This window comes from Notolepis coatsorum (genome assembly GCF_963971535.1).
Source record: "Notolepis coatsorum genome assembly, chromosome: 19".
Lineage (NCBI taxonomy): Eukaryota > Metazoa > Chordata > Actinopteri > Aulopiformes > Paralepididae > Notolepis > Notolepis coatsorum.
In genome coordinates this window covers 87,294,591-87,312,072 of record NC_140183.1, presented here as the reverse complement: position 1 = coordinate 87,312,072, position 17,482 = coordinate 87,294,591, and the positions used below count along the sequence as shown (strand labels likewise).

The 17,482-nt window shown below is 45.2% G+C and overlaps 1 protein-coding gene across 1 annotated transcript in view; it reads left to right on the top strand.

Annotated features, from left to right (window-relative positions):
• Positions 1-14,028, top strand: part of ncapd2 (non-SMC condensin I complex, subunit D2) — a 122,713-nt gene extending 108,685 nt beyond the window's left edge. The window contains exons 29-32 of the mRNA XM_084336989.1: positions 2,978-3,161; positions 3,401-3,569; positions 7,003-7,119; positions 12,650-14,028. Of these exons, the coding sequence (XP_084193115.1) occupies positions 2,978-3,161; positions 3,401-3,569; positions 7,003-7,119; positions 12,650-12,732 (553 nt within the window). The 3' untranslated portion in view covers positions 12,733-14,028. The remainder of the gene's footprint in view (positions 1-2,977; positions 3,162-3,400; positions 3,570-7,002; positions 7,120-12,649) is intronic.
• The last annotated feature ends 3,454 nt before the right edge of the window (positions 14,029-17,482 follow it).

The following is a 17,482-nucleotide window of genomic DNA, read 5'->3' as shown; positions in this document are numbered from 1 at the left end:
ATGTAGGGCTGGGCGATATGACGATATTATATAAATATCGGGTACAGTTCATTAACGATACACTTTTTTAACGTATCGTGGATATCGTGATGTTTTGCCCAAGAGGATTGTGTCGCGTCAATCTGGTCCACCCCGTTCAAACTTTTGAACAACGCCGCTCCCACACACACACTACTGCATCAAAGTTAGTTAGTACTTATGATTAACAAAGGCATTCGTTTTGTGGCATCAACATTATATAGTTACACGTTATATAGTTACACATCAGCGTATTTACCCAAACATAGCAACGTCCGATGACGACATAGATAGCAAGCGTTACTGTTCATATCTCAGTCCGTGCCGAGTTGTGCGTGCCCATTCTGCGGTCTGTTAATAAAGTTTTCAATCAGACAGATGTATGGAAAGGCTTTTATTATAACATTTGTTGCAGTAAAATCATTATGCCTCGTTGTCATGCTGCGGTGCGCTGGTAATCACTCGTCGGCTGCGGTGAGCTGTTGTTGTTGTCGTTGAGCTGAGCTCTCGTTAAAATCAAGGAGGGCATTCAGGAAGTAAAAAAAGAATAGCGCTGCTTGCCGATTGGTGCTAAGAACAGCAGGGCGGGTACAAGCGAATGATTGAATGAATGAAAACGTTATTAACGATTGCAGAATGGGTACAATACAGTACAGCTCAATACAACAACAGTGGACTGACTGGAGGATGAAGACCAGAAAAAGACTTTCGGCTTTTTTACATAAGGGTCCTCCATTTTCAATTCATCAAAACATTTAGAGACATACAAATATACAGTAGTTTCATAAAAATGCTAAAATCCTATTGATTGATTTAAAACTTTATTAACATATTGCAGAATGGGTACAGTACAGCTCAATACATACAATTGTTAAGGGGATGCAGACCAGAGAAAGACTTTCGTCTTGTTTACATCAGGGTCCCCCATTTTCAATTCATCATATTTCATATCTAAATCATATAATATCTCATTGCTAAATATATGCAATATATAATCTAATAATCCAATAATCTAAATCTAATATATAATATAAAAATGCTAAATGCATGGGTATTTTATTTTGTCTTTAATGTTCGCTTGCAAACTCAAATACTGTCTTGGTAAGCCTCATAATGAATTGTTTGGGGAAAAAAAGAAAAACATCGTGATGCGTATCGTGTATCGCCGAAAGGTCAGAAAATATCGTGATATCATATTTAGGCCATATCGCCCAGCCCTACTCGGATGAAGCGTTTCACTTGGCTTGGTCTAAATTCTCCGCCCGGACCATATACAATGTAACACACAGTGTGAAATAAGGTTTCAAAGGGTAGGCGATACTGCCACCTAGCAGGATTCGGCCGGTATTGCACTCTCTGCGTTTCAGAATGAGTCCCAATGATACAGAGATCCGTGAGACTGCATAGAATAAAAAAAATCGAAATAAAAGAAAACAGGGTCCTGGCGCTCAACGGTTGGCGAGATAACCCGACTATACTCGTGGTTGGCGCAGAAAGTGTTAAGCCCGAGCCGTCCGGTACCAGTACGAGAATGACATCACACCATAAATAAATCTCTACAGAATGTATTAATTAATGTTGTTGTTGTTGTTTTTTCAAATGTAGTCGAGAGTAAAGACCCTAACCCTGTCAAAACAGCAGTCAAAATTATGTTTGTTTACCAACTATTTTAAGGGTTATTAATGAAATATGAGTTATAGAAATCTCAGGGCATCGAGTCGGAGAAAAGGTGAGGATTGACGCAAGGATTTGCCGCAACCTAACTTGAGTAGTCTTTCGAATTTTTTAAAACTACACTGCCCAGCCCCTGTCAATCATCTGACTTCTTTTTCAGTTTATTTTTCCCTCTTTATTTTCGGGATCATATCTCATGGGTGGAACAAACCTGAACGTTATTGCCATAAATTAGAACGCGGTTAGTTTCTCTACTTTTCTGTGAACGTCTAGCAAAAAAACTGCGTTGCAATCTGATGAAAAATGGCGGGGAAATTTACATTATAAAAAGTAACTGTACTTACAGTAGATTTAATTCACGGCCTGTTATTCTATAATAATTTCAATTACATGTGTCCGGGATGGCAGAATTCAGTACTGTATCTACAATACCTTCTGTTTAATCATCTTCCCTTTATTCATTTGCAATTTTTCATGTCTGGTAAATTTTGGCATGGTGTTATTCACGGTCAAAGATGAAAAGAGAAAAGAAAAAGAAAATTGATATTCTCCTTTTGGTTAATTACAATTTACTCGAGCCTAGTAACAGACACAATATTTCTGTCACTGGGAATACATTCCCTGAGATCCCTACATGCAAATAGACTTAGGTATGTAAACTATTTTTACGCAGATTTTTCTGAAAATAGGGCTAGAGTTTAAGAGGTTAAGATTATTCTCTTCCCACCTCTTATCCTTTTCGTCTTCATCTTTTGTGTGTCTTGATTAGATTCTACACTATCCTCTTTGTGTGTATGGGCGGGCGATTAGTGCTTTCGCGTCTGGATGACTTGTCATGATGGGCTTTCAAAGTTGGTCACAGCGTGGAGCTCAGAAGTGGACTTTACACATTGCACTGCAACTACATGGCCTACGCTTGCCTCCATTTCTCTAGCCTCTTGCTCTTCTGTCATAGCAACTGTCCTTCCATACAGTTTGGGGAATTCGCACTGTGCAAGTGGACTCGGAGCAGGCTTCTGTCCATCTCTCCTGATGTGCTGGACCCATACCCAGGGCTTATAGAAAGGGCATTTCATATTACACACAATGACGAAGTGAATCAGACGTACGAGCTTCTGGAAATTAGATTTAGCCCAAGCGCCAGGTCAAAGTTCTCTTCGGGAAAGATGAGCTCTTTGTTATCAGTCAATTACTATGCATTTTGCATTGGATTTCTAATTTTATTTTTATTTTTATTTTTTTCTCTATGCTCGTCTGTCATCCCTCCATCTCTTCCTCTCTCCAGGACGGAGCGCCAGTGGTGTGACCTGGCCATGTCTCTGTCTCTGCTGTCCATGTGTGAGCGTGGTCTGAAGAGGCTGCAGGAGTGCTGGGAGTGCTACAGTGACAAGCTGACTGAGCCTGGAGTTTACCAGCCGCTGCTCTCCATCACTGCCAAGCTCCGCCGTGGGGCCAAGCCCCAGCTCAAGGTACTAGTCGAGTCTCACCGTAACGCTTTAGCTTGTTTTTGTCTTCTTTTAATATACTATACACTAATAGAGGTATAATGGTTCAGGTTATTCAATTCCAAGTATTTGGGCATATTCCTACCCTGAAATGTTTTTTTAATGGTATATACATGTAATGGGCCTAACTTTTTATCAGATTTTTAGATGGATGCATTTAATTTTGACATCCGATTCTCTCCCTTCTTCCTCTGGTTCTCCAGGCCCAGGTGGATGAGTTTGAGAAGCGGCTGACGGTGGTTCACACCAGAGGGCTGGAGAACGTGGAGAGTCCAGAGATGGAGGAGGAGAGCCAGAAGGAGGGAGGTTCCAGTGAGAACACGGTCTCATGCACGCCATTGCCCAGCAGGGGCAGAGGAAGGGCCAAGAGAGGTTAGTGCACTTTTAGCCTTTCCTTCAGAGAAACTACTGACATCTGTTCTCTTAACCTCTTAAGCCTGACGAGACCGGTACCGGTCCCAAAATAACATCACGTCATAAATCAATCTCTCCAGACTGTTTGACAAAAGTAGCGTTTTATTTTTCAAACGTATTCAAGTATAAACATCATAACCATGTCACAACAGCAGTTATAATGTATATTATCAATACGTTAGTTTACCAATAGGTTAAAGTGTTATTAGATTTTCGTTTTGGTGTTATATACCGGTAGTTCACGAAAGTCGACCATTTTGTAAAATTTCAACGTCAGGAATTTGCGGCCATCTTGTAGAGAGCTTTCGATGAGCGTTGGAATTTTTCCGAACGACAATTCCTAAAAGCCCCTATGGCATTTCAAGCAAATTACTTCTGTATGAATCTTTTTAATATCTCTTATTACTCGGGATAATAAACTACAAAACCTAACCTTATTGGTATATATTGAAGCGCAGTTAGTTTCTCTTTCCTATTTTTAGCATGTAGCAACAATTTGATTTGAAATTTGTTTCAAAATGGTTGCACCCTGGAACAAATAAAAAAGCTACTGTACATACAGTAGATTTCATTATCTGTTCTTATGCACACCTGGTGATACTAAATCCAAATTGAACTCTGGCATTTAAAATATAAGATTTGGCACAATCCATAAATGTGCGAATTGGCTATAATAAGGTAATTTATAAGCCTGCTATTCTATAATATTTCAAATTGCATTGGTCCGGATGGGAGAATTCAGTACTGTATCTACTAGGGCTGACCCCTATTAATCGATTAGTCGACTAATCGGTCGAAAGGAGCCGTAGTCGACTGGCCAACCTCTTAGTCGAATATAATAATAAAGAAAATAATTAAATTCTTTTTTTTTATTTAATTTTTTTATCATTCTTTCCAAAAGAAGATGCCTAGAAGCGTGGCTAACGCTAATGGCACGCATACCAGAGGCTAACTGCCTACGAAAACAGGCACAGAGGCACTGAAAGAGGATTTTTTTTTTTTTTTTTTTTACTTTATTTTTTAGCGTTTATCGCTTTTCTGGTCAAGCATGACCGACAGTTGTAGAGTGAAACGGGAGGGAGAACAGGGGAAGACATTCGGCAAATGACGGCGGGTCCGGTAATCGAACTCTGAGTCAACCAGAACCGTGACGCAGCACGGCTCCTCCCGACGCAGAAATAGTGCCGAGATACGCGGTGAGCTACTGGAGCCCCCCTGAACGAGGATTTCACCCATCTAATGAACACACTAGACTAGACAAATATCAAGATGTATCCATCAGTGGACCAATTGCATGCTTTTGCAGAGGACAAGAAGCCTTCAGTCGACTCCTTCAGACATTAAGCACCCCCACAGCCCAAATGGAATGATAAAAAAAAAAAAAATTAGTCGACCAGTAGTCGACTAACGGCAAATTTTGGCCAATCCTAGTCGACCATCCAAATCCTTAGTCGGGGACAGCCCTAGTATCTACAAAACCTTCTGTTTAATCATCTTCCTTTTATTAATTTCCTTAGATTTTTTTGTACACATGATCTCAAGAAGGTACTGAACGAGATCAGTGGCAGTTTTTCATGTCTGGTAATTCTTAGCATGGTGTTATTCACTGTCAAAGATGCAAAGAAAAATCAATTCATATTTGTCTTTGTTTCATCACAATTTAAGCAAGCCTAGTAATAGACACAATATTTCTGACACTGGGAATACATTCACTGAGGTCCATAGATGTCCCTAGATACCAAGATACCAATAATTTTAATACCCTATTCAATGTCAGGGAGCTGTATGTTGCCTGTAAAAGGCATACTGGGACTCCGAAGGTGCAGTACCGTCCGCATCCTACCAGGCGGCAGTATCGAGCACCCTTTGGTACCTTTTGTCTTGGGCTGTGCGTCGATTATATGGATCCGGCTCGGCTATTTTTCTCAGGGCAAGACGAGCGGTTATAACGCTTGGATTGAGAAGAATCAAATACTCCCGATCCGTGTTGTGTGGTGGATTATGTTGGCGACACGATGGACATCAATACTTGGAATGGCGATCAGATAATTGGAATATTCTTTTTGGGGTACATCCTAGTCAAGGTAAGGGCTATATTATATCAATCTTGCGTTGATCCAACCATGTTTTCAATGCGATCCGACCGTGTGTGTCTAACGATAGTCTACAATGTATGCCGTTGATGGCGATCAAAGCATAAGCCCCCCCCCCCTTTCATGCATTCATGATGAAACATAATACCTATCATATGCATTTGATTTTTTTTATTGTAGTGTGTGTAGGGACAAAACACCAATGGATTCAGTATAATACACGTTGCAGCTTATAAGCAGCCTCCCAGAAATTAGCCCGGATCATTCCGAAATAACACTCATATTCACCACGGTATAAAACGGGAACGTATGGATGGAAAATTATTTCTTTTTTGCATCTTGACCGGAAGAAACTCTGTCAAATTACCATAGTATTGTATCCATAGCTATAATATAGAATATAGTTATATAGCTCTACAAACAAGGTGACGGACTCTATTAGTTTAATGCGTGGCAGCGCATAGCCGTTGCCCGAAAACAGCGTGGCACTGATAGTGTTAAGGTTAGAGAAGCGGTCTGGTGACCAGAACTCTGAGCAGAGGAAGTGAATGAAGAACTTAACCGCCACTGTTTAGGTGCCACAACTGCTCCAGTGCTCTCCAGTGGCCAACATACTGGTTGCACTGGGCAGCCCCTGGGTACTGTGAATGAGTAACTGAGTATTAGGCGCAGTGTTGGGAACTAGTTCAGTTCACAGTTCACACATTTTCAACTAAAGTTCATGGTTTCAAAAATGGAACTAGTTTATAGTTCTTTTTTCAATACGTTGCTGCGAGCTATTATTTGTCAAAATGATTGCCACAACCCATATAGAACCACAGACGGCAATCAGAATACTGGCATTTCCATAACACTTTGCTGCCGCCCATTCAATCCACACTAGTAGCAGCTGCAGCTTTCATCTCTACAGTATATTTTCCACATCGTTGTGATGACGTATTTGTTAGTGCGACAGCCAGGGGTGACGGGCGGCTCGCTGTTGCCAGATTAGGTGTTTTAGCTGGGTTTTCGCCTGGAAGGCTCTTAGAAATCGGGCACAAGTTATACTGTGAGAGCGCCGAGAATGAACGCCTTCACAATTACGTTCATCTAGCGGAAATACAGTATGTTCAGTTCACGTTCGCCCAAATTATGAACGAGTTCATGAACGATCGTTCATTGAATGTGTTCAGGTACATCACTGATTAGGCGGAGCATTGGTGAAAGAGGGCATACGTGCTCAGCGTAAATAAATGTAAAACCTTTTATTTTCTTCATTTGTTCTCTTAGACCAAATATCCAATGTCTCTCTCTTATAGGTCACACAAAGCCCTCTGTTTCCAGTGGCAAAGATGACGACATTGTGACTCCCAGAAAAACTCGCAAATCAAAGAAACCAGTCATCACATTCAGCAGTGATGAAGAGGAGGATGAGGGTGAGTGGCGCTGTTCCAACGACCAGCGACATTGCTTAATTCATGCTGCACTCTATTTTTAGTGATTTTGTTGTTGAGCTTCAACTCAAACTCGGTTGTGTTTAATTTAAACTCATTAAAGGGGACATATTGTGGAAAATTGGTTTTACTTGGGGTTTATATGGATTTGTCTGACATGTTATTTAGGCGTTGGCGCAAAATTACATATGTACTCCTTGCTATTTAGCCAGGGTTTTAAGTCAAATTCAGATTAACGAGCTGTTCAGAATTAATGCCCTTGGTGATGTCACAAGATTAATCAATTGGCTGTGCTTTTTGGATCCAGGAACACTGCTTACCTATTACCTAATGTACTACCAATAAATGTAATTTGTTTACGTTTGGGCGTCGGGTAGCCAGGCAGGGAAGGACATAATTAGGGTAATAAAAAATTTGTGTCCTACACCCACCAAAGACATGTTCAATACAAGAGATGAAAGAGGTGCTGGAAAAGAAAGGGTTGTGGTGGACACTAGATGGAGGTGTCTCACTTCAGAATGGACACTGATTGAGTGACAGGAGGGAGTTGACTTAAGGGTGTGGCTGTACCTTGGTTCTGTTGGATTTGTTTGGAAGTAAAGTTCAGAGACTCGATACTCCGTCTGCTCGTCTCATTGATTCACTTCCACAGTGGTGACCCTAAACGTGTGAAATATGAGCAATAACGAGAATCCACCGGCTGTGGTTCCCGCAGTGTATGCAGCTACAGTCAAGTTGCCAGAGTTTTGGCAGCATGACCCGGCCCCGTGGTTTCAGCACATTGAGGCACAATTTCACCTCCGCGGAATAACGTTGGATGAGACGAAATATTATCATGTTGTCGCGGCATTGGATTCCTCCACTACACGCCGGCTGATGGGATGCCTGAGAGAGCCGCCAGCAGCCGGCAAATACGACGCGCTCAGAGAACAGCTGTTGCGCATTTTCCAGCTGTCAGATGCAGAGCGCGCAGAGCGCCTATTGTCCCTCAACGGATTGGGGGACAGTAAACCAACAGAACTGATGGAGAACATGCTAGCACTGCTTGGTTCAGGTGACGCTACATTTATTTTTGTGCAGCTGTTCCTGCGTCAACTCCCGACTCCGGTGCGCACGGCTCTGGCCAGCTCGCCTCTCGTGCGCACCAAGGATTACCGGGGATTGGCAGAGGAGGCGGACAGAATACTACTGGCCTCCCGTCAGTACTGTGTGGCTGCTGTGTCTGATCGGGTGGCTGATCGCAGTGATCAGACACAGAGGGATGATAGAGGGCTTTGTTATTATCATCGCCGTTTTGGCAACAAAGCGAAGAGCTGTGTTCCACCATGCACCTTTGGTAACCAGGGAAACGCGAGAGCCGGCGCTCGTTAGCGGCTATGAGCGCTGGCGTCAATATCAACGAGCTGTTGTTTATCGAGGACACGTTGTCTGGAAGGCGTCTGTTGGTGGATTCTGGCGCCCAGAGGAGCATCCTGCCTGCGTCGGCCATGGACGCCTTGGGAAACGGACATGGACCACCCCTGGACGCGGCTAATGGGACTTCCATCCGTACGTTTGGTACCAGGTACGTGACTGTGTTTACATGGACAGCAGTTTAGCTGGGAATTTATTATTGCTTCAGTGTCGGTGCCTATACTGGGCGCGGATTTTTTGTGTGCTCACAGACTGTTAGTGGACGTTGCGAACCGTAGGCTGATTGGCTCTGTGTCCTTTGACACATACCCCTGCACACTGGGGGGGCCGGGGCCGCCTGCCCTGGCCAATATGCTCGCCACAGGCTATGTACCAGCGCCTCCTCGCTGAGTTTCCTGCTCTGACTGTCCCCACTTTCTCTGCCTCTGTCGCCAAGCATGGGGTGGAACATTACATCCCAACGGTGGGCCCGCCAGTTTATGCACGGGCGCGCCGCCTGGATGCTGCTAAACTGGCAATAGCCAGGGAGGAGTTTGCCACAATGGAACGGCTCGGCATTGTGCGCCGGTCCAACAGTCCTTGGGCCTCCCCACTACACATGGTCCCCAAGGCGGACGGGAAGTGGCGTCCGTGTGGTGATTTCCGTCGCCTAAATAACATCACCACTCATGACCGGTACCCAGTGCCACATATCCAGGATTTCTCTGCCCACCTGGCGGGCGCCACCATTTTTTCTAAAATAGATTTGGTGCGTGGCTACCACCAGGTACCGGTCCATCCGCTCGACGTGCCCAAGACTGCCATTATCACCCCGTTTGGACTGTTTGAATTCCTGCGCATGCCATTCGGCCTTAAAGGGGCAGCGCAAACATTCCAGCGGCTGATGGACTCTGTGCTGCGAGGCCTGTCATTTTTGTTTATTTATCTGGACGACATCCTGGTAGCCAGTGCATCGGTGGAGGAGCATCGGGGACATCTCAGTCAACTGTTCGAGCGGCTCAACGAGCATGGGCTGATCGTGAACCCGGCCAAATGTCAGTTTGGCCTGCCGGCCATGGATTTCCTGGGCCACCATGTCTCTTCCCAGGGGGCTGTTCCTCTACCCGCCAAGGTGGAGGCAATTGCTGCTTTCCCCCGCCCCCTCACCATCAAACCTCTCCAGGAGTTCCTGGGGATGGTTAATTTTTACAATAGGTTTATAGCCCATGCGGCTCACCTGATGAGACCTCTGTATGAGGCGTTGAAGGGGAAGAGAGCCAACGATGACGTGGGCTGGTCCCCGGAGTGGGTCCAGGCATTTGAGGGCTCTAAGGCTGCCCTTGCCAACGCTGCCATGCTGCCACACCCATCTCCTGCTGCTCCTATAGCCCTCACCACCGATGCCTCCGATTATGCAGTAGGTGCGGTGTGCGAGCAGTGGGTGGCTGGCGCCTGGCAGCCTCTGGCCTTCTTCAGTAGGAAGCTGCGCGACAACGAGAGGAAGTATAGTACATTCGACAGGGAGCTCCTGGCCCTCTTCCTCGCCATACGTCACTTCAGGTTCTTGCTGGAGAGCCGCAAGTTCACAGTTTTTGTCGACCACAAGCCCCTAACGTTTGCCATGGCCAAGACCACGGAGCCATGGTCGGGGCGGCAGCAGCGCCAACTTTCCGCCATATCGGAGTTCACTACCGACATCCAGCATGTAGCCGGTAAAGACAACCAGGTGGCGGACTGCCTCTCCCGGGCGCGCGTCAGTCCTGTGCACCTGGGCATCGACTATGTTGCCATGGCTGCTGACCAGCTCACCGACTCAGACCTTCAGGCGTTCAGGACGGCTGTGACAGGACTTCGACTTGAGGATGTGGTGTTTCACGACAGCGGCGCCACGCTCCTCTGTGACGTCTCCACTGGCCAGCCCCGCCCCATGGTTCCAACTGACTGGCGCCACCGGGTATTTGACACCATTCATGCCCTTTCACACCCTGGGGTAAAGGCGTCGGTCAAGCTGGTAGCGGCCAAGTTCGTCTGGCCGGGCCTTAGGAAGGACGTCAAAGTATGGGCGGCCTCCTGTGTGGCGTGCCAAGGTACATCGTCACACTAAGGCCCCCCTGGAGCCGTTTCTCATTCCAGAGAGGCGGTTTGACCATGTCCACGTGGACCTGGTGGGCCCACTTCCCCCGTCTCAGGGTTTTACACACCTCCTCACTATGGTGGACAGGACCACCAGGTGGCCGGAGGTTGTTCCCCTGTCATCAACAACGGCTGCGGAGGTGGCTCGGGTGGTTTATCTTCGGCTGGGTCACTCGGTTTGGCACGCCATTGGACCTGACTTCGGACAGGGGATCCCAGTTCACTTCTGAGCTGTGGAGCACCGTGGCTGAGAGACTTGGGGTGGAACTCCATCGTACCACAGCATACAACCCAAAGGCCAACGGCATGTCTGAGCGTTTTCACAGATCCATGAAGGCCGCTCTCCGGGCCACGCTCACAGATGGCAACTGGGTCGACCGTCTTCCGTGGGTCATGTTGGGCCTGCGTACTGCCCCTAAAGAAGACCTGCAGGCCTCTTCAGCCGAATTGGTTTTTGGTCAACCGCTGAGGGTCCCAGGGGAGTTCCTTCCTGGTTCCTCTGCCCCTTGGTCCACTACAGCTCACCGATCTGCCTTCCAGGACGCAGCGAGGGTGCTTGCCCCAGTTCCCACACATCACTGCTTTCCCCAGTCCTACATTCCTAAGGACCTGATGACTGCGAGGTATGTGTTCATCCGTCATGATGCCCACCGTTCTCCACTGCAGGTTCCCTATGACGGGCCCTTCCGCGTCCTCGAGCCGGGCCCCAAGTACTTTGTGGTGGACATGGGGGGGAATAAGGAGCAGATCTCAGTCGATCGTCTTAAGCCTGCTCATGTGGTCCCAAATGGGCCGGTGGAGCTGGCTGAGCCCCGGCGCCGGGGCCGGCCACCCAAGTCTTCCCCTGTCCCATGCCCTCCGGCCATTGTTACCCCTACCTTTCCACCAACGAAGCCTCGGCGGCGGCGGGGACGGCCCCCTGCCCCTACCCTTACCCTTTCCCCTTCCACGTTCCCTGTGACTGTTAAATACAGTCGTTATGGCCGCGTGGTCAGACCTCCTAAAAGAGACTGAAGACACTGGGTGCACTGTTTTTGGGGGTTTGTTGTGTTCAGTTCCGTTTGTTTGGTGTTGCACTGAATGTCAATTCTGAATGTTCGGGGGGGGGCCTGTGTGGTGGACACTAGATGGAGGTGTCTCACTTCAGAATGGACACTGATTGAGTGACAGGAGGGAGTTGACTTAAGGGTGTGGCTGTACCTTGGTTCTGTTGGATTTGTTTGGAAGTAAAGTTCAGAGACTCGATACTCCGTCTGCTCGTCTCATTGATTCACTTCCACAGGGTTAAACTAGGTTCTTTGCAGCAAACACAAATTGTTGAAAAGATGCATAATAGGCCATTTTCATGGTGGCCATTTTGACACGTCATAGAAGGGTAAGAGCATTCCATTTAGGTGTGTCACAGCTGTTCCAGACGGCCATGCACAATACCTGGGCTCTGGTCCTGGTTCACCTAAATGAAATGGGACCATGATTCCATGATGATGCATAATTAATGATGCACATTATTAATTACGCAGTTATGTTATTTTTTTTACCCTGCAATGAGATATCTCTGTCTCAGGGATTATTTTGGTGAATGTGTCAACATAACTTAATTTGTGCATAAGATGAAGCTATCGATTACTGAGGGAATTCTTTTTTTAATATATATCCTAAGGACTGACTTGTACCATCTGAGAAACAAGGTTAGGATAAAAGACACGAGCAAGGTGTGTAGAGCTCCGAGATTAGGCTGCTAATATGACCGCACTACAAGCATGCTTCCAGATGCCACAGCGAATGGCCACTGGTTGGTAATGATTTGCTTATGAAAAAGCTTGGGTCTAAACATTTACCCCAAGATATTCTAGATCCACTGAGTGCTGAAGTCTGCTTTCAACATGGAACAAGCCTCAGAAGTCGTGCTTTCAGACGAGGATGTTAGTCCTCCTGACTCGTTTCTATTACATTCTACTCACGTGTATCCCTTTTTTCCCCCCTTCAGATGCTGTGATGACTGAGAGCGAGACCCCAAGGGTGACCTCACCCATTGCCCGCTCCTCCCGACGAGCTCGTCTCAGACATTAATCTTTTTCTTGTCTTGTGTTTCTTTTTTAAACAAATTTCTCTCGCCCGGACCATATAAAATATAACAGTGTGAAATAAGGTTTCAAAGGGTAGGCGATACTGCCACCTAGCAGGATTCGGCCGGCATTGCACTCTCGGGGTCTCAGAATGAGTTCCAATGATAACACAGTGGTCCGTGAGTGTATAGAATATTCAAATCGAAAAAGACTTAATATTACGTGTTTGGCGCTCAACTGTTGGCGAGCAAACACGTAATATTACGTGCTTGGCGCAGAATGAGTTAACAGGCGCCCCCAAAATTGGCCTTTTTCGTTTTTGAGGACTGCATACTTTTTTTGCAAACTAAAATACTATATATTTTTTTTGTATTTTATTTTTTTATTATTTTTTTAAACAAACACATAAACAAACATGACAACACACGATAAGATATACAAGCATTAATTGTCAGAGCACATCCAATGAGATCACATTTTAGTTAATTGTCTTATATAAGATACTATATTTTATACTTATAGCACATGCATGAGCCTGTTCTCTTTTGAAAGATGACATTCTGAAGTTTCTGATACAATAAAGAAAACTCACTTTTAGTGCTAATGAAATAGAGTAACATAGGTCTGAACTTGAGTTGTAGAAAAACTTGTTACTCATGTTTTTCTTTAGTAGTCTAGAAGTAATATTTCCAAAAACATTGGTATGGCTGAAAGGTCTGAACCAGAATTAACACATTTGGGTGCAAGAGCGCACATAAACATCTTATGGCCTCATAAATGTCAGAGCCCCATTCACTATCTATGGAGCAGCCATATATATATATATAGATATAGATATAGATATATAGATATCTATATATATTCCATTCCATTCCAGTTTGGAGAGGGTTCTCTGATTTCTAGCTTTAGGAGAGTCATGCATGTTCACAAATACAATTCTTTGTGCCCCTCAGTGCCACTTTTAAACGTTCAAGGTTAAACCTTTAAAGCGGTGTCTTTCCAGAAATCATGACTCAAGATAAACCACAGATCTTGTGGTGAACAGTTTAATTTAGGAGCTATTACACCTCCCATATATTATTATGGGTGGTGTACTTCATTGTACTGGACTGATGGAAGACATCATCTTCAGAACTGCAAATCACACTGCCAAAACTATCTGAATGGATATAGCACTTGTGTTTTTAGTTTTTGTGTGTTTGTGTGCAAAACTGTCCCTATTTTAAGTTATCCTCAGCATTGTTATCTTTTTTAAGACTCTTGTTTGTAAGTACAGAATCAATCAATAAAAACCTTTTTTTTTTTTTTTTTTTTTTATCCACTTTTTCTCCCATTTTTCTATATTTTTCTCCCATCCCAATTTCGTATCATCCAATTCAACCCTCCCCTGTCACGAACGCTGTTTCTTGCCTCCCACAAGCCGGCTGCAATGTGGACTAAGTCATACATAGCACAAGTCCCCTCCGGTACTTGAGGTAACAGCAGTCGCATCTTTTCACCTGCGCAGCTCGATCTCTCAGTGTCGAGGAGTAACGCGTGGGAGGCTCACGCTGCCCCCGACACTTCCTGATTCTACTGCGCAGGCGCACCAACCGACTTGTAGGAGTCGCTTGTTCACAACGCCCGATCCCCACCCTTCAGTTTCCCTCCCCGTAATACGGCCAATGTGTATTACTGCGGACGACCAGCTAAACTGAAAACAATGTGGAGAGCTGGATTCGAACACGCGAATCCTAGTGTCTCCACACTGGTGGCGAGTGCCTTGCCCACTACACCACCTAGCCGCCACAATAAAAACCTTTTTTAATAACCCTACAATCATTGGTCTTTTTGGTCTCTTAATAGCATTTGGGAAACTTCAGCTGCTCGATGTTAACCGCTATGTGGAGGGCTGTGAGTGTCTGCTGGTCATTTCAAGTGAGGTTAATAGTCATTACCAGAAGCATTGCATGTCCACCCGTACTATCTGTTTGGACAGCGGTGGTTCATGGGCTGTCACAGCTTGCCCAGACAGTGTTACTACCTCATCCCTCCCTCTTCTCTCCTTTTTCTGCATGCCGTCATTTAGAATGGAATAGAAATACTTTAATCATCCCAAGGGAAATTTGGCACTACAAATCGCTCGGAGTAAACATTTAGGTAGACAAAACAAAGTCACGAATAAGAATAACAAAAATTGCCTAACAATAAAATTATAGTAAAATACGGTCCGGGATTCACATTTCCTATGTTATGTACCGGTATGTACATTCTAATATAAAAAATACAGAAATCTACAGTAAGTGTAGTATTGACTGTTTTAAAAGTCCAGGAAGATGGTAACTGTCACCCTGTGCTCTGAATGCAGTGAGGCACAGTGATTCATTGTAAAGTCATGGCTGTCGGAATGACTTCCTGTGCCGTTCAGTGCTACATTTTGGGAGTGTTAGTCTAGCACTGAACATGCTAGCCAAGTCTGTGTATAGTGGGTGGGAGGGGTTGTCCCTGATAGCATGGAGCTTAGCAAGGCTCCTCCTCTCCGCCACCACCGCTAGTATCTTGGGCTTTTTCCTGGACGTGTAAAATGCTTTCACTTTTTGTCCATCACTGTTAATGATATTCTCATCTCATTCAGTCCGTCTCCCCCATAGCTGCCCCCCTCCTGTAATCAGTCTTCACCTGTGTCTCCCCCGTCACGCACTCCTCTTCCCTCCCACTGTCTTCCTCGCTGCCTACTTTACTCCTAAAATGTTCTCTCTCTCTCCCCACTGACGTATGTATTGCAGCTTAACCCTCCTTCCCCGTTGCTAATCTCTCGCCCACTCTCCCACACACCTAAGCACACAGACACTTTGACTGTAGTCTATAATTTTATGAAAATGCATCGGTTTTGTTATCTCGCAGGACAAATGAGTTTTTGAGTTTGATTGAGCTTGGAGGTATTCTGTGCTTACCTACTCAAGTGTTTGGAACGCTGGAAAAGTCTGGTCTAGTAGACTAAATGCTTGTTTTAGTTTATAATTTTGCTTGAGTTTTCCCTATTGGTTGTAGTTGGATAAATTGATCATTTTATAATAAAAAAATAAATACAAAATGTCTTTTATAGAAGGCACTGAATTCAACTGCTACCACGGTGTGTGACGTACAGCCACAAGTCTGTGTCTACTTGTAATGACTGGGTCTGCTGAACTTTGAGATGTGTGTGTTGGATTGCGTGGTGCCTGCTGGTGTTTGGCTGCAGGGGGCACAGCGAGAGCAGATGGCCCTGGCAGACTGTAACTCACCCAGCTGAGAGAGGGCTCAACACACACACGGGGACAGACCACACAACCAAAGTACAATATACATAAAGAAGCGAGCATGAGTAGCACACATGAAACTGTAGGACTCGGGGCAAATCGAGAACACGTGTACTGGAGGTGGAATCCGTGTGACACTCGGCAGTGGAGTTTTAATCTATTTTACTTGTAGGATAACTTTGCCTGTGGGGTTTAAATCCATTATTTTATTTGTAGGATAAAGTGATGGGTTGTTCTGGGTATAGTCCCAGGATGGTCTGTTCAGGGGTGGTGAGAGACACAGGTGTTTAATGGGTATCATCTTGGTGGAAACATGGTGCCATCTGCACTAATGAGACACAATACAGTGGTTGTTCTCACCAGCCGACGCACCCCTCACGACTCCCCACTGCTCCAGCAACCGTGTTATACTTGCAGGGGAAATACGTAGACTCCAGATTCCTCTTTTCACCTTGGCAATGACACTCTCCCTCCAAAACTGTGACATCATCCCAGTGACAAAGGGGTTGGGGTGGGTGGGTGGGTGCAGATCGGTGGCAATTTAAAATCTGGCTCCGCGGCATCCCAGCTGATACCCGAACATTAAACCTCTGCCAGGGGAAGAGAGACGCAAGAAGAGAATTCATCCTTTCAGTGCCGCCGCTGAGAGAAAGGAGTAGGAGGGGGAGGGGCCACGTGAGAAAGATAGGGCTGCTTTCAGCAGGTGCCAACAAGTGAGAGGTAGCTGAGAGCAAGAGAGAGATGGAGCACAGCCTATAAGAGCAGACGGACAGACGGAAAGGAAATAACACCAGAAGGTAAGTCCAAGAAATATGTATTTTATAGAATAAATTATATTTATTGATATGATATTGTTTTACTCCTTTTTTTATGGAGCTGGGGAGATTCTGTGTTTGATGAGGCATTGTCTTGAGTTTTAACAGACTTGAGTAAAGTTGTCTTAATCTTATTCTGGCATCATCAAGATAATGTCTAATGTAGAATGCCATTCATAGATACAGTACTTTAGCGTACAGACTGAAAAGAAATTTGATCATGGTGAGATATTAATACTGTAAATTCCTAATAGTCATAGAATGTTGTCGACACAATTCTGTGACATGTGACAATTTCCCACATGCACTCATGCAGAAGGACCTCTTTAAATGTACTGACTAGATATCAGTTTTGCAAGAAAAGGGGGGGCATAGAAAATTATTCATCAAAGTCTTGAGACGGGTTAATACCAAACCCACCGATTAATTGATTGAGGAGGCAGCCTTAGTGTAGTATACCACTATGGAATTACAGTCGTTAAAATTATGTCATTAAAGTTACATTCATATCAGCAAAACAACTTCATGTGTGGCATGCTGATCGATCAATAATGTTAATTGATCTCCCTCCTTTCCCCCAGGGTATCGTGTGTGTGTGTGAGGTAATCTCCAGACCCTGTGCTCTGCTAGCCACTCCTGCCCCTCCCTCCTGCCTGCTGCC